The 23,073-nt window shown below is 39.7% G+C and overlaps 1 protein-coding gene across 7 annotated transcripts in view; it reads right to left on the bottom strand.

Moving 5' to 3' along the window:
- MYO1D (myosin ID) overlaps positions 1-23,073 on the bottom strand; it is a 348,824-nt gene that overhangs the window by 222,860 nt on the left and 102,891 nt on the right. For all 7 annotated transcript variants that reach the window (XM_010594224.3, XM_010594223.3, XM_023553473.2 and 4 more), the window contains exons 7-11: positions 20,777-20,893; positions 10,432-10,635; positions 6,110-6,255; positions 5,916-6,030; positions 406-576 (exon numbers count right to left, since the gene is read on the bottom strand). In XM_010594224.3, coding sequence (XP_010592526.1) covers positions 406-576; positions 5,916-6,030; positions 6,110-6,255; positions 10,432-10,635; positions 20,777-20,893 — 753 coding nt within the window. The remainder of the gene's footprint in view (positions 1-405; positions 577-5,915; positions 6,031-6,109; positions 6,256-10,431; positions 10,636-20,776; positions 20,894-23,073) is intronic.

Below are 23,073 nucleotides of genomic sequence, written 5' to 3'. Positions count from 1 at the left end.
GTGACAACTGAGGATGAACAGTGAAAAGTCAAGGACAAAAGCTATTCTCAGTGCCAGGGTTATCAGATGCAGGAGTAAAATTCTAGCACATGAACAAGGACTCTGTACCTATTGGCTACAAATGACATCATGCTTTCTAAAGAATCATGTTCATTTTTCCTATTTCTAGCAAATTGAACAGTCTGGAGCTCCCTCTCCTGGATATTATGATTGTATCAATCTCGCCATCCTATAAACTAGAGAATTTATCCATAGCAACAAACCATTTCACAGACACCTATAGCCCTTCTTTCTAAGTTGAGTGGGAATTCTTTTAACCCAAAATATAAAGTCATTTAACTCTGTCAAACAATAGGAAAATCTCACAGACAAAAATGAGAGGAAAGTTCTCATTAAACTTATTACCTTTCGACTAGAAAAATGGCCGTGCTTGCCCAATTGACTGTTAAGCGCTTCAAGGAACATCTCATCAGTGACTTTGCCAACGTTCATACAGGCGTCATCTAGAATTGCAATGATGCCTTTGTGTTGCTGCTCCACGAGGTCCACAATGATCTGATTGTTGAAGTAATCAATCTGTAGGATGCAGTGTGGAAGCCATATCAAAAGAACGGAGACCACACAGGTGAAACACCAATACCTCCATTTGTAACAGGAATTCAAGTAAAGCTACCTTGATGTCAAATATGTTAATAATTTAATGAGGTCTAGTATTAAAATGAGCACACATTCTAACAGAAGTTAATTTTTTATTTTATTTATTGTGCTTTACGTGAAAGTTTACAAATCAAGTCAGTCTCTCATACAAAAACTTATACACACCTTGCTATGTACTCCTAGCTGCTCTCCCCCTAATGAGACAGCACACTCCTCCTCTCCACCCTGTATTCCCTGTGTCCATTCAATCAGCTCCTGTCCCCCTCTGCCTTCTTATCTCTCCTCCATACAGTCTGATGTATCTACCTGAGCCAAGAAGCTCACTCCTCACCAGTATATTATCTATCTTACAGTTCAGTCCAATCCTTGTCTGAAGAGTTGGCTTTAGGAATGTTTCCAATCTCGGGTTAACAAAGGGTCCAGGAAACATGACCTCCAGAGTCCCTGTAGTCTCAGTCAGACCATTAAGCCTCATCTTTTTACAAGAATCTGAGATCTGCATCCTAGGGTTCTCCTGCTCCATCAGGGATTCTCTGTTGTGTTCCCTGTTAGGCCAGTGATCAGTGGTAGCCAGGCACTATCTAGTTCTTCCGATCTCAGGCTGATGTAGTCTCTGGTTTATGTGGCCCTTTCTGTCTCTTGGGCTCATCTTTACCATATGTCTTTGGTGTTCTTCATTCTCCTTTGCTCCAGGTGGGCTGAGACCAGTTGATGCATCTTAGATGGCTACTTGCTAGCGTTTAAGACACCAAAGTGGGTTGTAGAACATTTTCTTAATACATTTTGTTATGTTAATTGACCTAGATGTCAACTGAAACCATAGTCCCCAAACCGGGCCCCACCCCTGCTACTCTGGCCTTCGAAGCGTTCAGTTTTACTCAGGAAATTTGGAAGTTAATTTTTAAATTTCTTTGTTGATTTTATATCACGGAAAACTTGTTCTTAGATGAGCGCAGTCCAAGGCAAAAATGATGATGTTACATTTTCCCATCACCAACTCTTGCTTTAATTCTGTCTCCAGATCCCGCACCCCACTCTACTCCTTCATACCCTCAATCCCCCAATCTGTTCTTGATAACCGCAAGGCCCAGCTTCCAAAGGCCAACAAATAACCTTAAGGACTTATTTGATGTATTACTTGACAACGAGGTTTTAAGATGTTACATAGAATTTGCACTTCTGCTTATGTGACTCTGAACGACTAAACTCCATAACAGCATCTCCCTCTCAACTTTCCCAAAGTTAAAAAGTATAATGGGTCTAACAAAGTTTGGACATTTTCTGAGTATAATACAAAACATGTAATTCTGAAATGCAAGTATCAGGGGTTGATTTTGCCCCCAAGTGGACGTTTGCAATGTCTAGAGACTTTTTGATTGTTCGATAGTAACCTTGGTGGCACAGTGGTTAAAAGCTATGAGTGCTAACCAAAAGGTCGGCAGTTAGAATTCACCAGCCGCTCCTTGGAAACCCTATGGAGCAGTTCTATTCTGTTCTATAGGGTTGCTATGAGTCGGAATCGACCTGACAGCAGTGGGTTTGGTTTGGTTTTTATATGTCGAAATAAGTATAGTGGTTAAATGCTACAGCTGTTAACCAAAGGGTTGGCAGTTCGAATCCACCAGGCGCTCCTTGGAAACTCAGGCAGTTCTACCCTGTCCTCTAGGGTCGCTATGAGTCGGAATCAATTCGCCGGCACTGGGTATTTTTTTTTAAATAAGTGTTACTAATATCTAATGGGTAGAGATCTGAGGTGCTATTAAATGCCTATAATACATAGGACAGCCCCCCCAAACAAGGAATTATCTGGTCCAAAATGTCAATAATATTGAGATTGGGAAGCCCGGGTCTAAATATTTACATTTATTGTGGGAACTTATTATATTTTTAATTAGAGAGAAAACTTATTTCCATCTTTGGAAAAAATATTCTTAAAATACTCAAAAGGCAGGAACTCTATGAATAATTAATAGCTGACATCTTAGACTTTGAGCCTAAGGACTAAGGAATTAAACTCCCTTTAAAATTCCAATCGTATAACTAAAAGGTATTGGTCCGTACTGAGGATTCCAGTAGCTTCTACTGTGTAAGTTTAATGCTTCAAATATTGCTTAAAAGCAGTGGTTTTCACACTATGTTCTCTAAAAATCTGGTATTCTCCAGAGGTGTCTTAGGGGGTGGGGGGTGGTCTTGGGGGATAGGGCACTGGGCCTCCCATTCTCATTCTAACAGAGCAGTTTTGTGCTTGAGAATCAAGTTCCCAACAACTACAAATGGTTTGTAAACCACAGTACTTTAAAATGCAATAAATCTGACAGACAACTAGACTTTAAAACCCTCCTGATGGATGTTCACATACAACCTATGAAGTAAACCAGCAGAAAACAAACAACCTGAATCCAGTCAAGATTCTACATCTAACAACCAATATAACAGAAATATAAGAAACAGAGAAACACAGTAAACGACATCTTGGGAATGCAATTAGTGAAATCCAGACTTTGAAAAGAACTCTATAGAACAAATGACTTCGCTTCAACAGAAGTTTGCAAGGAGCAAAAAAGAGAGAGAAAATGAAGGGCAATCTATTAATATGCAAGAGACCAATCAAATAGTCACACTGTAAGAACATTACTTGGGTCATAATTCAAACAAACTATAAACCAAACCAACCAACCAAACAAACAAAAAAACTCAAAACCCCACTATAAGATAATTGAGGAAGAGTGAACACACTGACCAGACATTTGATGATATTAAGGAATTATCATGAATTTTTTTTAAGTATGATAATGGTATTGTGGTTATGGTTTCTGTAAAAGTCTTTGTGAAAGAAAGAAACTGAAATATTTACAGATGAAATAATGTGATGTCTAAGATTTACTTCAAAATAACCTGGGGGCAGGTGGATAGGGAACAGATGACAAAAGGCTGGCCACCCACAGTTAACTGTCAAGGCTGGGCGATGGATACCTAGAGGTTATGATATGATGCTCTCTGCTCCTAGGTATGTTTGAAATTTTCCATAATAAAAAATTGGGAAAAAAAAAAATGAATCACCATGTTCAGAAGTTAAGTGTTTTCAGAGAAAATGCTGGCCCAGAATAGAGACTCTAATTTTGGGGGGACTAATTCTCAGTTTGGGATTCACAGGACACATAAACCAAGACTTTTGGCTTTAGAATAGCCTACTGCAATTGTTGACTTTTCTCGTTATCAACTATGTCTGTGAAATCTGATGCTCTGATTACTGAAGAATATTTTTGAGCAGTACCTCTGAATCACATCTGAATAATAAGCTTTATAATTAAATTTGCAATAAAAATCTAAGCTTCAGTGATTACTATGTATTATATTATACAGCGGATTCATTCTAAGAAAGCTGCATATAAATGTAACTGAATTGAATTGAACCACATTTTGAATGGCTATGAGAGTTCATTACTGAAATCAAAGCTGTAGGTAATCCTATGACCAAGTAAATGACAACCCACCCTTTGGCTTATTTGCAAATAGGTAAAGTTTATACTAATAAAATTGAACAAACTTTTATGGTATTCTAATGTTTAACACAGGATGGAAGACAAAGATGCAATTTCAGGGACGAAAGCTCCTCATTAAAAAATTACAAAGCATTATCAAATGTATATTATGGCCTGATCTCCTTTTTTTGAAGGAGAGAAGATAGTGGGAAATACAGAAGTGATTTAATTTCAATTGCTGTTAGTTGCTGTTGAGTTGGCTCCGACTCAGGGAGACCTTACTAGTAACAGAATGAGCCACCTTCACGGTCGCCGGTCTTGTTTAGTGCCTTCCAACCTGGAAGACTCATCTTCTGGCACTATATCGAACAATACTCTGTTGTGATCCACAGGGTTTTCTGTGACTAATTTTCAGAAGTAGGCTACCAGTCCTTTCTTCCTAGACTGTCTTAGTCTGGACGCTCTGCTGGAACCTGTCCACCATGGGTGACCCTGCTCTATTTGAGATACCAGTGGTATAGCTGTTGGCATCACAGCAACACACAAGCTACCACAGTACGACAAACTGACAGATGATGGCGGTTCATTTAAACACAGCATATCAAATAGTTTTTTTTACTGCTGAGTAATAATTTACCTTGGGTACCAAAAAATAAATACTGACTCCAATTATTTTTACTGCCTGTACTACTTGGTAAGAAGATGAACATGGTTTTAAAAATACAGAAACTTACAGGAACTCAGATGTTTTTGCATTTTTCAAGTTGTTTTTCAAAACCGTTTAAAAATACAAACTTCTAAGAAAAATTACTTGTTATCATTTCTGTCTTGAGCAGGAGGTCTAATCATAGGAAACAAGAAAGCCAAATAAGTTAATGTTTTCTAGCTCTGACCTTGGATGTCTGTACCCTGGACAGTCTTACTTTCAGGTCATATCTTACCAGACAGTTTGACTCTGACTAATATAAAAGCTCATAAAGAGTCATAAGAAGAGAGATAATAACTGAATTGTGCTATAAAAAAGGAAAATAAATGGAGATGGAAGTTAACACAGGTGTTTCAATGCCTGAGTTTCAGTTGTGAACAACACAAACTGAATACAATAAAATGCCATTTAGTTCAAAAAGTAGAGGAAGAAAGAGAAGAAAATAAATTTGGGAGCAAAGTTTAGCCAACTTAAGGCAAAAATTACTGCTACAAATACTTTATATATGACACTAAACTGCAATGGATATGAATGAGAAAACCCAGATGGTATCAACCCTAAAGTGATAATACTAATAAGAGGTTTAACTGGTTATAACTCAGCATTTGCTGGGCACCAACGAAGGAGCCTATCAAAAGAGAACATTGATGAGATGAAATTCCACCCGCCAATATTTAAAATGAATTATATTTACATATCTTGAAAAAAAAAAAAACTAAGGTCTGGATGCTTCAAATACTCAAGAAGCTCAAGAAATACCTAAAATTGTCTTTTTAGCCTTTTCTTTACTGAAATTTAAATATTTTTCCAAAAAAAAAAAGAAGCTAAAATGTACTTATAGAGTCTTACTCTGGGTCACACATCCAGAAATCTGTGTAGTAAAATCAGCGTGATACATCCCATCTGTGCTAATCAGTAGTTGCACAGAAATTTTCCTATCTAGAAAATGCCCTTGTACTTTGGTACATATTATTTGATTACATTCTCCTTTTGGAGTTTAAATGATAAGATGTGACATTACCAACAACATGTGAAATACATGTAGACATTTTCCATGAGATTCTACTCACGTGCTTCCAAGGGATCCCTTCCCGCTGATATTCTTCTTGTTCTTGCTTCAGGACCAGCTGAATAAACAGCTGCTGCAGTTTCTCATTGCAGTAATTGATGCAAAATTGTTCAAAGCTACAACAAAAGGAGTAAATTAGCTTTCAACAAATAAAATAAATAAATAATAGGATATTAAGGATTTTATCAAATTTACCTGTTGTTCTCAAAGATTTCAAAGCCATAGATATCCAAGACACCAATAACAGTGTTTTTCCCATGGATTGTAGTGTCATAGTTCTTGACCTCAATAATATCGTTGATGCGAGTAACAATCCAACAAAAAAGGCGCTCATATATTGCCTGTGAGGAAGATAACACGGTAAATCCTTGCTCATTTGGAAATGAGTCCTCTGTTTGGATTTGTGATGAGTTCTAAATTCCTGTCTACTTTCTTTTTATTGCTTAGCACAGCCATTATTACCTTACGTAGAACAATTAGAAATAGAGATTATCTATTAAAAAAAGCTGCATGCTATATGTAAAACTAAAGCGTAAATGGTTTGGGTTTTTACAATATTATTGACTATTACACACATTGTATTCTCCAGGCATGTTTCCATGCCCAGATACATCAACAATTTGCTTAAATCCTCGTAAAATTCACTTAATTGCTTTACTGTTAATTTCATCAACTATAAAAATTAGGGAACCAATAAGTTAATTTCTATGCTCCGCTAAAGCTCTATAAGTTCTAAAAATATAAGTATCGTCTAATAATGCTAAATAAAGATCTGAGCAGAAAGGTCATAGTTTGAAAATCCTAGAGAATCAAAATCATACATCCAGTGCTCAAGGATATACACACCAAGACAGAGACAAAGGTACCACACACTAACACATATTCACATCTCCATACTCCCCTCCTGACATTCCTTTTGTTCCAACATCTTTCCCTTTTCTCTCCTGTTACAATGTGAGAAGGGTCTTTCCTGCCCCTAAAACCTATCCCTCCACCACTTGTGTCTCTAGCTCCTCTTCCCTTAGGTTGTCTGGGGACTTACTTCTTCAATTCCCTTCTTCGTGTCCCTCTCTTCTGGAAGAAATCAACATGCTCTACAAGGCTGCATCTTTAGAAAACCTTTCCTTAACATCTCTCTCCAGTTACCCATTCCCTTCACCTACACACATGTTTAAACACATTGCCTCCATCCTTCTACCAACCGCACCCCCAACTGAATGTATCATCAAGGATCCTAAGTAGTTCTATATAGACGTGTTCTTGTCTTTATTTTACTTAGCTACTTGGCATCATTCAACATAGTTCACCACTCTCTTCTTTAAACACTTTCCTCTCTGGGATTTGATATACCACACTTTCTCAATTTTCCACTTATTTCATTGGCTGTGTCTGGTGACCTTTAGTAGTGTCTCCTCCTCTGCCCAACCTCTAAAAGATGGTCTAACATCCTCTTTCTAAGTCATCTCACCCAGTATTAAATAATATTAATACCACACAGTGCCTGAATGTGTTATCCAAACCTGGACCTTTCCTCTGCGCTTCAGATTCACACACCTGACCACCTGACAACATCCTTAGATGCCTCACAGCCATCTCAAACTTAGGTCTTGTCAGAAGTCTTTATCATCCTACTCCTCCAACACTGTTCCTTCCCTACTTTTAACCATGAATAAATGGCACCAGAAACTAAGGAATTTATTTATCCAGCAGTATTTGCTGAGCACTTACTATGTGTACTTTGTTGGAGATACAGTGGTAAGCAAACAGAAACATGGTCTTGGCCTCCAAGGAGCTTACAGCAGGGTGAAGGAAACAATCATTCATACACACACACACACACACACACACACAGAGCAAAGGAGAACAGATAAGGTCTGAGGGGAATTGAACCTACTCAGTATTCAGGCAGGCCAGGGTAAGCTTCTCTGATAAAGCGATGAGATTAGAAGGATGAGTAAGAGTTAACTAGGCAAGAGGGGAGAGAAGAGGAATCCAGGCAGAGGAAATGGCACTTGCAGACGCCCTGTGGCTGGAAGGAGAGAGGAATAAAGAGAACTTGTAAGGCTTGAGCTAAGACTAATGTGGCTGGAATGAAGAAAGGAGGCTGGAATCTGATGTGAAATGAGGAGGGAGAGGTAGGTTTGTGTCAGAGCATGGTAAGAAATTATCCTTGACCCCTTCATGGCCCAAAACAAGTTTTGTACATTTTATTTCTCAGATACAGTCTATCGCAGATCATCCTTTCTTTCCATTCCCACTGTTACCATCCTAGCCCAAGCTGCCACCAGCTCTCTCCTGGACTATTGAAATCTCTCTTTAATTAGTTTCTTAGCTTCCACTCTTTCCCCACCCACCACAAGAGTCTCTATACTAAGGGCGAGAGTAATCTTCTCAAAAATTTCAACCTGCTGTCACTGCCCCTACTTATTAAAGTCCTCCAATAGCTCTATACAGCACTTATGATAAAAAACAAATTCTAAGACTAAAAACCAAGCCTGGTTTTTGGTTTTTTGAGGCTTACCAAAAAAATGCAGTGCCGTCAAGGCTTACAAGGGTAAAAAATGGGATAGCTAGCAAACTAACCAGCCAGCAAAAAATAAAAATGTTAGACTTGGGGGAAAAGAAAAACAACAAAAAGATAACCATGTGTCATACAGATAATAGGGTGAAAGTTGATATATGAAGAGCTGTAACAAATTGATAATAAAAAGATAACCCCAAAGAAAAATGTACAAAGTATATACCCAAACAATTCTCAGCAGAACAACTCTAAGTACCTCACAAAAACATAAAAATATGCTCAAACCCACTAGTAATGAAAAAGTAATGAGAAGCTATTACTTTACACCCATAAAATCAGTAAATTTAATGTTTAAAATCAGTATGCCCTTTGACCTAGTAAGCTCAGTCTTGGGAATCCATCCAAAGGAAATAAAGGCACTAGTGTGTAAGGAGGGATGTATAAGTGTTTGTAGCACTGTCTGTAGTGGCAAAAAATGGAAACAAAGTGAATAACTTAGGAGGAGGAGGGTTAAATAAATTATGGCAACCATCACTACAGGCCGGTGTACAGTCATTAACAAGAATCAGTCAGCTCCGCCATGGGTCTTAAAGGGGACGCCTAAGAAGCATTATTGGGAAAAACTAAATGGAAAAAGGAATGCATTTTTGGAAAACAACAAAAATCTCCTCTGTACATGTTCATATATTCTATGAAGTCTGTATTAGGTTGTTGGCCTATGCAAGGAGGAGGGCATTATGAAGTAGAATGCTAATTTGCATGGGTTATTGATGTAAACTAACACACTTTACTCTTAAAAGTGTAAAGCTCAGGGCAATTCTGCCTCCAGATTCTCCCCCACGAGATACTTTTCTCTCCTCTGCCCTTATGGTCTCCTTGGTGGGAAAGCTGGACCAGCACCGCAATCGGAGAAGGAGGAATTCCACCCCATACTTTTAATTCTCCACTCCATGCTCCTTTATTCTCCCCTAAGTACCTATAATGTTCTAGGAGTTTCACAATTATTTACCTTTCTGTAATGCAAATTACATTCCTGATGCAGTATGAAGTTTCAAACTGTGAGCTCAGAAGCAATGGTAACCAAGGAGATACTGTTTTATGGCAGCACTAAGGTGGCAAATACTCTAGTGATATAATGCCATTATCCTTTACTTTTCTGCTCTGTGATAATATATTTAAAAAACTGATATAAGGATTGGCTTTTATGGGTTCAGAGAAAGCACTTGCTACACTTGACTGGGCTTTCAGAAAACTATTTATAAGCAAATCCATAAAGCCTAGTTACTAGGAGATACTATGAAACACTTCAGTAGTTTATCATGAGGGACAGAACCAGGTTTTGTGAGACCTGATGGCTGTGCAATTTTCTGAGCCCTCTTGTAGAGAAAGAATACAAGATTTTAAACAAAATCATGGCCATGAAAAGGGCGCATGCAAGCAAGGGACCTTGAAAACTCTTAGCTTTATGATAAACTTGCTTCTGCTTTTCTCAGAACGTTTTCTAGGAATGATGCTCACCCCCCACCCCAAAGAAGAAAACCCATCACCATTGAGTCAATTCTGACTCATAGCAACCCTATAGGACAGAGCAGAACTGTCCTATAGGATTTCCAAGGAGCAGCTGGTGGATCTGAACTGCCAACCTTTTGTTTTGCAGCCAAGTTCTCAACCATTATGCCACAGGGGCTCCGTGATGCTCACAGTAAGGGAGATTTACTGTGATTGTGACGACCAAGAGTATCATGACAATTTCTAAAAGCCTTAACTGACTTTGACTCCGTTGCCGTCAAGTCGATTTCAACTCATAACGGCCCTACAGGACAGAGCCCCAGAGGGTTTCCAAGGAGTGGCTGGTGGATTCAAACTGCTGACCTTTTGGTTAGCAGCCAAGCACTTAACCACTTTCAAGCAAACTCCTACTACATCCTCATGGACTTTCACTAAAACTGCAACTGAAATCACCACCAGGTCACCAGAATGTAAGTTAAAATCTCACCTTAGCAAAGGCATCTCGGCCATAGCAGGCTTCTTGATCTGTGTGTTGCTTGTCAATGATATCACGGCCTGTAGCCACAGTCCGGTAAAGAAGGGCTTTCTCAACCATGTCAGTCTTCGTAGACAGTAATTCTGCTATGACAGGTACAACCTTGCTGTTTTCAATGAGAGGCGTGTCACCATCAACTACAAATTTTAAATTTCCCTGTATAAAAAGTGGAAAAAAACAAGACATACCATTTCTAATCAGAGTCTGAAGCAATGTCAGGGATATAACTGCCAATTTAAAAATGCAATTCAAGTGACTTTGTAGTTCCTATTTTTCTAAAGATAATTCCTACCTCTACATATAAAAACATGGCACTTCATCAAACGTTTTTCCTCTTCTACAGGCATTCTTACCTACCTTTTAATTTCCAGTGTATGTTTTTGATCTATACCAGTTTTAAATTTTTCTGTAGTCAAATCTACGAATCTTCTGTTTTAACTTTCTCTTTCTTTGGTGTTATACTTAGATGATTCCTACTCCAAAGGTTTTAGGAATAATAAATATTTTCTTCTATTATTTTTATACCTTTTTTTCCCCTTACATTTAAACGTTCAATCCACCTGCAATATATTTTGGTATAGGGCATAAGGTAAGGATCTAACTATTTTTTCAGATGGTTAGTTAGTTGTTCCGTTTTTTGAATAGTGTAGCTTTTCCTGTTGATTTGAAATGTCACCTTTATTATACATCAAACTCCCCCGAGGGTGTGGGTCTACTTATATCTCACTCATTCAACAAGGAGTAAATATTTAAGTAACTGTCTCACAGGTGTCCAGCACATCAATTGATCTGTTAATCAATCTGGTGCTACATTCGTGCAGCGACTTTTAAAGCACCGTAGCTTCTACCATCCCTTCAAATCTGGGAGAATCAGTCCTGTCGCCTCTCCTCCCTTTCCCCTGCCCTGCTACTCTTCTTTAAAAAATTTTGTTTGATCGCCTTATATGTTTACTGTCCCAGATAAATTCCAGAATCATTATGTCAAATTAAAAACAAAATACAATTCCTGTTTGCATTCTGAGAGGGAGCCTTGCACTGTATTTATGAACGGACTCAAGGAGATGAGACAGTTTACAACACTACGCTCTTCCCACTTGGGAGCATTTATTTTTATTTATTTATTTAAATTAACTTTTATTAAGCTTCAAGTGAACATTTACAGTTCCAATCAGTCTGTCACATGCAAGTTTACATACATCTTACTCCCTTCTCCCACTTGCTCTCCCCCTATTGAGTCAGCCCTTTCAGTCTCTCGTTTCGTGCCAATTTTGCTGTCTTCCCTCTCTCTCTATCTTCCCATCCCCCCTCCAGTCAAGAGTTGCCCACACACTCTCCAGTGTCCACCTGATTTAATTAGCTCACTCTTCATCAGCATCTCTCTCCCCCCCGCTGACCAGTCCCTTTCATGTCTGATGAGTTGTCTTCGGGGATGGTTCCTGTCCTGTGCCAACAGAAGGTCTGGGGAGCATTGCCGCCGGGATTCCTCTAGTCTCAGTCAGACCATTAAGTATGGTCTTTTTATGAGAATTTAGGGTCTGTATCCCACCTGATCTCCTGCTCCCTCAGGAGTTCTCTGTTGTGCTCCCTGACAGGGCAGTCATCGATTATGGCCGGGCACCAACTAGTTCTTCTGGTCTCAGGATGATGTAGGTCTCTGGTTCATGTGGCCCTTTCTGTCTCTTGGGTTCTTAGTTGTTGTGTGACCTTGGTGTTCTTCATTTTCCTTTGATCCAGGTGGGTTGAGACCAATTGATGTATCTTAGATGGCCGCTTGTTGGCATTTAGGACCCCAGACGCCACATTTCAAAGTGGGATGCAGAATGTTTTCATAATAGAATTATTTTGCCAATTGACTTAGAAGTCCCCTCAAACCATGTTCCCCAGACCCCAGCCCCTGCTCCGCTGACCTTTGAAGCATTCATTTTATCCCAGAAACCTCTTTGCTTTTAGTCCGGTCCAATTGGTCTGACCTTCCTTGTATTGAGTGTTGTCTTTCCCTTCACCCAAAGCAGTTCTTATCTACTGATTGATCAATAAAAAACCCTCTCCCTCCCTCCCTCCCTCCCTCCCTCCCCCCTTCGTAACCACAAAAGTATGTGTTCTTCTCAGTTTTTTCTATTTCTCAAGATCTTATAATAGTGGTCTTATACAATACTTGTCCTTTTGCCTCTGACTCATTTCGCTCAGCATAATGCCTTCCAGATTCCTCCATGTTATGAAATGTTTCAGAGATTCGTCACTGTTCTTTATCGATGCGTAGTATTCCATTGTGTGAATATACCACAATTTATTTACCCATTCATCCGTTGATGGACACCTTGGTTGCTTCCAGCTTTTTGCTATTGTAAACAGAGCTGCAATAAACATGGGTGTGCATATATCTGTTTGTGTGAAGGCTCTTGTATCTCTAGGGTATATTCCGAGGAGTGGGATTTCTGGGTTGTATGGTAGTTCTATTTCTAACTGTTTAAGATAACGCCAGATGGATTTCCAAAGTGGTTGTACCATTTTACATTCCCACCAGCAGTGTATGAGAGTTCCAATCTCTCCGCAGCCTCTCCAACATTATTTTGTGTTTTTTGGATTAATGCCAGTCTAGTTGGTGTGAGATGGAATCTCATCGTAGTTTTAATTTGCATTTCTCTAATGCCTAATGATCGGGAGCATTTTCTCATGTATCTGTTGGCTGCCTGAATATCTTCTTTAGTGAAATGTGTGTTCATATCCTTTGCCCACTTCTTGATTGGGTTGTTTGTCTTTTTGTGGTTGAGTTTTGACAGAATCATGTAGATTTTAGAGATCAGGCGCTGGTCTGAGATGTCATAGCTGAATATTCTTTCCCAGTCTGTAGGTGGTCTTTTTCCTCTTTTGGTGAAGTCTTTAGATGAACATAGGTGTTTGATTTTTAGGAGCTCCCAGTTATCTGGTTTCTCTTCATCATTTTTGGTAATGTTTTGTATTCTGTTTATGCCCTGTATTAGGGCTCCTAGGGTTGTCCCTATTTTTTCTGCCATGATCTTTATCGTTTTAGTCTTTACGTTTAGGTCTTTGATCCACTTGGAGTTAGTTTTTGTGCATGATGTGAGGTATGGGTCCTGTTTCATTTTTTTGCAAATGGATATCCAGTTATGCCAGCACCATTTGTTAAAAAGACTATCTTTTCCCCAATTAACTGACACTGGTCCTTTGTCAAATATCAGCTGCTCATACGTGGATGGATTTATATCTGGGTTCTCAATTCTGTTCCATTGGTCTATGTGCCTGTTGTTGTACCAGTACCAAGCTGTTTTGACTACTGTAGCTGTATAATAGGTTCTGAAATCAGGTAGAGTGAGGCCTCCCACTTTCTTCTTCTTTTTCAGTAATGCTTTGCTTATCCGGGGTTTCTTTCCCTTCCATATGAAATTGGTGATTTGTTTCTCTATCCCCTTAAAATATGACATTGGAATTTGGATCGGAAGTGCGTTATATGTATAGATGGCTTTTGGTAGAATAGACATTTTTACTATGTTAAGTCTTCCTATCCATGAGCAAGGTATGTTTTTCCACTTAAGTATGTCCTTTTGAATTTCTTGTAGTAGAGCTTTGTAGTTTTCTTTGTATAGGTCTTTTACATCCTTGGTAAGATTTATTCCCAAGTATTTTATCTTCTTGGGGGCTACTGTGAATGGTATTGATTTGGTTATTTCCTCTTCGGTGTTCTTTTTGTTGATGTAGAGGAATCCAAGTGATTTTTGTATGTTTATTTTATAACCTGAGACTCTGCCAAACTCTTCTATTAGTTTCAGTAGTTTTCTGGAAGATTCCTTAGGGTTTTCCGTGTATACGATCATGTCATCTGCAAATAGTGATAGCTTTACTTCCTCCTTGCCAATCCGGATACCCTTTATTTCTTTGTCTAGCCTAATTGCCCTGGCTAGGACTTCAAGTACGATGTTGAATAAGAGCGGTGATAAAGGGCATCCTTGTCTGGTTCCCGTTCTCAAGGGAGATGCTTTCAGGTTCTCTCCATTTAGAGTGATATTGGCTGTTGGCTTTGCATAAAAAAAAAAAAAAAAACTAGTTGCCCTTTATTATGTTGAGGAATTTTCCTTCAACTCCTATTTTGGTAAGAGTTTTTATCATAAATGGGTGTTGAACTTTGTCAAATGCCTTTTCTGCATCTATTAATAAGACCATGTGGTTTTTATCTTTTGTTTTATTTATGTGATGGATTACATTAGTGGTTTTTCTGATATTAAACCAGCCTTGCATACCTGGTATAAATCCCACTTGATCAGGGTGAATTATTTTTTTGATGTGTTGTTGGATTCTATTGGCTAGAATTTTGTTGAGGATTTTTGCATCTATGTTCATGAGGGATATAGGTCTATAATTTTCTTTTTTTGTAATGTCTTTACCTGGTTTTGGTATCAGGGAGATGGTAGCTTCATAGAGTGAGTTGGGTAGTATTCCGTCTTTTTCTATGCTTTGAAATACCTTCAGTAGTAGTGGTGTTAAGTCTTCTCTGAAGGTTTGGTAGAACTCTGCAGTGAAGCCGTCCGGGCCAGGACTTTTTTTTGTTGGGAGTTTTTTGATTACCGTTTCAATCTCTTTTTTTGTTATGGGTCTATTTAGTTGTTCTACTTCTGAATGTGTTAGTTTAGGTAGGTAGTGTTTTTCCAAGAATTTATCCATATCTACTAGGTTTTCAAATTTGTTAGAGTACAATTTTCCATAGTAATCTGAAATGATTCTTTTAATTTCATTTGGTTCTGTTGTGATGTGGTCCTTCTCGTTTCTTATTCGGGTTATTTGTTTCCTTTCCTGTTTTTCTTTAGTCAGTCTAGCTAATGGTTTATCAATTTTGTTAATTTTTTCAAAGAACCAGCTTTGGGCTTTGTTAATTCTTTCAATTGTTTTTCTGTTCTCTAATTCATTTAGTTCAGCTCTAATTTTTACTATTTGTTTTCTTCTGGTGCCTGATGGGTTCTTTTGTTGCTCACTTTCTATTTGTTCAAGTTGTCAGGGCAGTTCTCTGCTTTTGGCTCTTTCTTCTTTTTGTATGTGTGCATTTATCGATATAAATTGGCCTCTGAGCACTGCTTTTGCTGTGTCCCAGAGGTTTTGATAGGAAGTATTTTCATTCTCGTTGCTTTCTAGGAATTTCCTTATTCCCTCCTTGATGTCGTCTATAACCCAGTCTTTTTTCAGGAGGATACTGTTCATTTTCCAAGTATTTGATTTCTTTTCCCTAGTTTTTCTGTTATTGATTTCTAGTTTCATTGCCTTGTGGTCTGAGAAGATGCTTTGTAATATTTCGTTGTTTTGGACTCTGCAAAGATTTGTTTTATGTCCTAATATGTGGTCTATTCTAGAGAATGTTCCATGTGCACTAGAAAAAAAAGTATATTTTGCAGCAGTTGGGTGGAGAGTTCTGTATAAGTCAATGAGGTCAAGTTGGTTGATTGTTGTAAGTAGGTCTTCCGTGTCTCTATTGAGCTTCTTACTGGATGTCCTGTCCTTCTCCGAAAGTGGTGTGTTGAAGTCTCCTACTATAAATGTGGAGGTGTCTATCTCACTTTTCAATTCTGTTAAAATTTGATTTATGTATCTTGCAGCCCTGTCATTGGGTGCATAAATATTTAATATGGTTATGTCTTCCTGATCAATTGTCCCTTTTATCATTATATAGTGTCCTTCTTTATCCTTTGTGGTGGATTTAAGTCTAAAGTCTATCTTGTCAGAAATTAATACTGCTACTCCTCTTCTTTTTTGCTTATTGTTTGCTTGATATATTTTTTTTCCATCCTTTGAGTTTTAGTTTGTTTGTGTCTCTAAGTCTAAGGTGTGTCTTTTGTAGGCAGCATATAGATGGATCGTGTTTCTTTATCCAGTCCGTGACTCTCTGTCTCTTTATTGGTGCATTTAGTCCATTTACATTCAGCGTAATTATAAATAAGTTTTTAGTGCTGTCATTTTGATGCCTTTTCATGTGTGTTGTTGGCCATTTCATTTTTCCACATACTTTTTTGTGCTGAGGCGTTTTTCTTAGTAGATTGTGAGATCCTCATTTTCATAATGTTTAACTTTATGTTAGTTGAGTCGTTACGTTTTTCTTGACTTTTTTCTTGAGTTATGGAGTTGATATTCCTTTTTGTGGTTACCTTATTATTTACCCCTATTTTTCTAAGTAAAAACCTAACTTGTATCGTTCTATATCGCCTTATATCACTCTCCATCTGGCAGTTCAATGCCTCCTATATTTAGTCCCTCTTTTTGATTATTGTGATCTTTTATCTATTGATTTCCATGATTCCCTGTTATGTGTATTATTTTATTTATTTATTTATTTTTTAGAATTAATCTTAATTTGTTTGTTTTTGTGCTTTCCCTATTTGAGTTGATATCAGGACATTCTGTTTTGTGACCTTGTATTGTGCTGGTATCTGATATTATTGGTCATCTGACCAAACAATCTCCTTTAGCATTTCTTGTAGCCTTGGTTTGGTTTTTGCAAATTCTCTAAACTTGTGTTTATCTGTAAATATCTTAATTTCGCCTTCATATTTCAGAGAGAGTTTTGCTGGATATATGATCCTTGGTTGGCAGTTTTTCTCCTTCAGTGCTCTGTATACGTCGTCCCATTCCCTTCTTGCCTGCATGGTTTCTGCCGAGTAGTCTGAACTTATTCTTATTGATTCTCCCTTGAAGGAAACCTTTCTTTTCTCCCTGGCTGCTTTTAAAATTTTCTGTTTATCTTTGATTTTGGCAAGTTTGATGATAATATGTCTTGGTGTTTTTCTTTTTGGATCAATCTTAAATGGGGTTCGATGAGCATCTTGGATAGATATTCTTTCATCTTTCATGATGTCAGGGAAGTTTTGTGTCAGGAGTTCTTCAACTATTTTCTCTGTGTTTTCTGTCCCCCCTCCCTGTTCTGGGACTCCAATCACTCACAAGTTATCCTTCTTGATAGAGTCCCACATGATTCTTAGGGTTTCTTCATTTTTTTTAATTCTTTTATCTGATTTTTTTTCAGCTATGTTGGTGTTGATTCCCTGGTCCTCCAGATGTCCAAGTCTACATTCTAATTGCTCGAGTCTGCTCCTCTGACTTCCTATTGCGTTGTCTAATTCTGTAATTTTATTGTTAATCTTTTGGATTTCTACATGCTGTCTCTCTATGGATTCTTGCAACTTATTAATTTTTCCACTATGTTCTTGAATAATCTTTTTGAGTTCTTCAACAGTTTTATCAGTGTGTTCCTTGGCTTTTTCTGCAGTTAGCCTAATTTCATTTGTGATGTCTTTAAGCATTCTGTAAATTAGTTTTTTATATTCTGTATCTGATAATTCCAGGATTGTATCTTCATTTGGGAAAGATTTTGATTCTTTTGTTTGGGGGGTTGGAGAAGCTGTCATGGTCTGCTTCTTTATGTGGTTTGATATGGACTGCTGTCTCCGAGCCATCACTGGGAAACTAGTTTTTCCAGAAAATCCACTAAAAAAAAATGCATTCAGATCCCTATCAGAGTTCTCCCTCTGGCTCAGGCTATTCGGATGTTAATGGAGCCACCTGGGGAGGGTGGGGGAGGGATCAGAGAGCTAGGAGTGTAGCACCTCAGAATACAGCCAGAGTTGTCTGTCTTACTTGGAATGACTCTTATATCTGAGATTTCCGTGGGGCGCGTCGCCTATATGTACTGGCTGTGTGGAGATTGCCCCCCGGGGGATCTGGCCTGCTGGCGTCACGGTCAGATCCTCTGCTGTTAGCCCCACCCCCAAGGTTAAGGCTCCCCTACTGGGACGGTGCACTCCCGTCTCCAAAATCAGTCGGTGTCTCCCGGGGACTCCCCGTCCCGCCGGCCGCGTCGCCCGCCGCTCCCGAGAACCGGGTGGGCTCCCGCCCCGGAGTCAGCTCAGGAGAGCGGAGCAGGTCCCCGCGCCTGAGTCGCGACTGTGCGTCCCGGCTGGGGCGCCGCTCTCCCTGCTCCAAGACCAAGCACTGCCTCCCGGGGACTTCCTCCACCGGCCGCTCAGCCACACCGCCCGCGCGAACCGGCTGGGCCCTCGCGATCCAGTTGGGACCGCCCCAGGGTCAATTCAGGGGAATGTAGCTGATCCCCGCGCTCACGCCCCGCCCGTGCCCGCCAAAATCCCGGCGGGATGGCTCCCCGGCTGGGACGCTGCTCTCCCAGCTCCAAGACCAGTCACTTCCTCCCGGGGACTTCTCCCTCCGGCGCACCGCACCGCGCGAACTGGGTGGGCGCCGCCCACAGGAACGGCTGGGTCCCCCCCCCGGGTCAATTCAGAGGAATGTAGCTGGTCCCCGCACTCATGCCCCGCCCGTGACCGCCAAAATCCCGGCGGGACGGCTCCCCGGCTGGAACGCTGCTCTCCCCGCTCCAAGACCAGTCACTGCCTCCCGGGGACTTCTCCCTCTGGCGCGCCGCTGGCGCGAACTGGGTAGGCGCCACCCGCACGAATGGCCGGGCACCCCCCAGGGTCAATTCAGGGGAATATAGCTGGTCCCCATGCTCACGCCCCACCCGCGCCCGCCAAAATCCTGGCGGGACGGCTCCCCGGCTGGGACGCTGCTCTCCCCGCTCCAAGACCAGTCACTGCCTCCCAGGGACTTCTCCCACCGGCTGCGCCGCCACTCTGCCCGCACCAACCGGCTGGGTTCCCTCCCGGGATGAGTTCGGGGGGTAGGGCTGGGCCCCTTGTCTGTGCCGTCTGCCCCCCTGGGCTCTGCCCCGAATCGGGCTCCGAAGGTCACCTGCCTGGTACACCGGCTCCTGGCTCTGAAAACAATCGCTGTCTCCCCGTATTTGTTCGTTCTCTGTCTCTAAATCTGTGTTTGTTGTTCAGAGTTTGTAGATTGTTATGTACGTGATCGATTCACTTGTTTTTCTGAGTCTTTGTTGCAAGAGGGATCTGCGGTAGCATCCACCTAGTCCGCCATCTTGGCCCCGCCTCCCGGGAGCATTTATTTACCATGCCATTTATAGTACTACATATTTTCCCTACAGGTCGTGTGTCTTTCTGATTCATTTAGGGTTAAATCTTACTACATTAAAGTGAAAGGGTAATTTTTATTCCAGATTTGAATTCATACTGTTACTCTTTTATTATAGTCACATGCCCGTTATATTTTAAGCATCTCTAATTAAATAAACAAAGGAGCCCTGGTGGTGCAACCGTTAAGTGCTCGGCTGCTGAATAAACGGTTGGCAGTCCAAGCTCACCCAGTGGGGTGTGGGGAGACAGACCTGTCAATCTGCTCCCATAAAGATTACAGCCTAGAAAACCCTAGGAAGTAGTTCTGTTCCGTCACACAGGGGTTGCTATGGGTTGAAAATCTACTTGACAGCACTTAACAACAACAATTATATAAATATTAATGAAGCTTAGCATATTACTTTTTTTTTTTCAAAGTTTAGTATACCAAAAACCCGTTGCCATCGAGTGGATTCCGACTCATAGCAACCCTACAGAACAAAGTAGAACTGCCCCATAGGGTTTCCAGGGAGCAGCTGGTGGATTCGAACTGCTGACCTTTTGGTTAGCAGCTGAGCTCTTAACCACTGCACCACCAGGGCTTCAAGTTTAGTATAGGACAGTAGAAAAAAACTGGACCCTAGGTCTGCTGCCCTGGCTTACAGCGTTGGCTCTGCAACGAGCTGGCTGTGCCTTTGAGCCAGCCATGCCACTCCTCTAGGCCTAACCCCCCACCTGTAATATAAACCCAAAAAAAACCAAACCCGCTGCCATCGAGTTGATAACGACTTATAGCAACCTTATAGGACAGAGCAGAACTGCCCTGTAGGGTTCCCAAGGAGCACCTCGAAGATTCGAACTGCTGACCTCTTGGTTAGCAGCCATAGTACTTAACCACTATGCCACCAGGGTTTCCCCTGTAAAATAAGAGGGTCAAAATTCCAGCTCCAATAACCTATAACTCTATGGTTCAAATGCCATTAGAAATTTATTCTGTTCAAAAGATGTCAGTTTATACCGCTGGCAGTCACATCATTGCTGAATTATTCTGTCCTTGAAATGAACCAGTTTAAAGCTTGATGACATCAGTAAGACAAACTAAAGCTGTAGTCTCAAAACCTACAGTGGCTTAGAAAATCCCTCACAATATTATAAAATGGTAAAGAGAACCACAGACATACTAATTTCTTCAAAACATGACAGAAATTTTCCTAAATAAATTACTTTTGCAATCTACAGGGGAAAAAAAAAATCTTCTGAAAGAGCATTCTGTCTCCACAGAGAGGCAATATATTCTGAGAGGCGTCCCTACTCACCAAGTGAAGAATAGTAGCCAAAATTTTATATACTGTTTGAATCTCCTCGGGTTTGAAGCCAATTACTTTCATGGCGTCAGCTACTACTTTGAATTCTGCACCATCGTTGATAGAAGACTAGGAATGAAAATGGAAATTTAAGTCACAGACGTTTCACATGAGGATTCAAACCCAGCAATTATGAAACTAAATTCAAGTTTAGCTTAGGTCTTGGAGCCTTTGTAGTAAATCAGTTGAAGTGTTGATGAGTACCCAGAGAAAAGACGAATGATTTCAGAGATGGAAGCATCACTTAGCACACACAACACTCACCTGCTAAGGAAGGCACAGGACCTGGTAAACATATGTTCAGGAGACAACCAGGAAGGCTCCTCTACCTACCAGTTCTATGACCTTGGGCAAGATATTGAACTTTGTTGAGCCTCGATTTCCTCATGGATAGAAATGGGAACAATACGTTTTTTATAGGGTTGATGTGACAATTAATGAGACTTTATATAAAGTAGCTCCCTAGTTTCTAGCATATAAAAAGCACTCAAAAAATGTCAGATATTACAATTATTATAAACTGCAAACATGCTTAAATTACGCATAAACTGGATACAAAATCTAAACCTCCTACTGTGGGGAACTGTTGGCTGCTGACAGCCATTCTCTACCCCCAGTTCTTTCTTGTTAATTGAACCCTGATTTGTTCAGCCCTGTCCAAGTGCCTAAGTCTTTCAAGATTAGCCTCCTCCACCCTTCAGGGGCTGAATCTTGATTGGTCTAAACTCTTCCTGGTGATCTTATTCCCTTTACCAAGTGATTGGTTTATCAGTGAGCGTGTGATGCCATCCTGACCAATAAGACACGAGGGAAAGCCTTCTGAGGGGGCTTCTAGGGAGGTTTCCCTAGCTCTTAAAGGGACATAAGTTGGGAACATTCACTCTGCCTGTGATTTCCTGGAACTGTTGGCGCCATCTTGGAACCCTGAGGAAAACCGGCCTAAGGGAACAAGTCAATCCACTAAGAATGGCAAAGTTGTAAATGGGGAGACAAGCAAACAACACCTGAGTCCCTAACAAGAGAGAATTAACCAAGTCGGGAACTGCCCTGTCCTAGAGTTTCTTGTTATGTGAGATAATTAAGTCCCTTATTGTTTCGGAGAATTTTAATTGGGTCTTCTCTTACCTGCAACCAAAAGCTTCTTAATCATACATGACTCCTACATTTTAGGACTGGTTAAGTACACCATAGTACATATACTGTAATACTGTATTGTTATTAAAAATTATTCTATTAATTTGTATTAGCTTATATGGGAAGATTTTAATGATTATACTATAATACGTAATAGAAGGTTTATTTAATCAGGATATATTTTATGGTTCCATAGGTATACATACACACACACACACACACATGCTGTTATCAATAATTACCTCTGGATAGTAAGATTTAAGGTAAGTTTTTTTCCGTTTTGGCTCATCTTTATTTTAGGTTTTGACTATGATCATGTATTACTTGTGTGTGTGTTAAAGAGACGAGAAGAGAGAAAAAAGAGCCAAACAAACAAAAAAACAGAAAAAAAACAAAGGGACAAAGTAGGAACGGAAAATTTCTCTAAAAAATGAATCTAAGCTAAATTTAGTTTAGAGAAAAGGCTAACTGTTAATTTAATACTTGCTTTTCATGGGGTGGTATATGACTTGGTTAATAAAAAAATGTGATGGAAAAGGAATGTCTCCAGTCACTGGTTTTCATAAGTATTAATTTCATAATCCTTCCTGTATCACTGGCCTGCTTCTCAGAAAGCTGGAGTGTTGCCCTCTATTGTTTTCAATTAATTTTCAGACAAACTTTTCTGCTATCAGACGACTGTAGAAATAAAAAGTTGGTGCAACCTAAATCTCAAACAATAGAAAATTAATTGCAACAATCTAAATATTTATTTCAATGCACAGCAATAAAAAGACAGCTAACCTTGTAACTCAGGAATAATTAGCTTCAGGTCAATAAACAAAATTAGAAACAAACAAACAAAAACACCTGCCACATCTTACAAAGTCTATATTCTTTTCTTTTCCTCCTGACTACTAAAGTAATACATTTTTATTAAAAAAAAAAACAAAAAACCTGAAAAGCAGAAGAACATAAATACCCATCATCTCAGCCATTCAAGAAGTAATTAAAATCTCTGTATAATTTGATTTTTTTTATATATCTATCCATCCATATCCTATTCTATGCATTTATGTACCCTTCCTCCTTATAAAAATAAAATATTGTAATTATTTTATAATCTACCACCAACA

Source organism: Loxodonta africana, chromosome 18 (genome assembly GCF_030014295.1).
Source record: "Loxodonta africana isolate mLoxAfr1 chromosome 18, mLoxAfr1.hap2, whole genome shotgun sequence".
NCBI classification, from domain to species: Eukaryota; Metazoa; Chordata; class Mammalia; order Proboscidea; family Elephantidae; genus Loxodonta; species Loxodonta africana.
The sequence above is the reverse complement of the archived record's forward strand: the minus strand, read 5'-3'. Positions and strand labels throughout refer to the sequence as shown.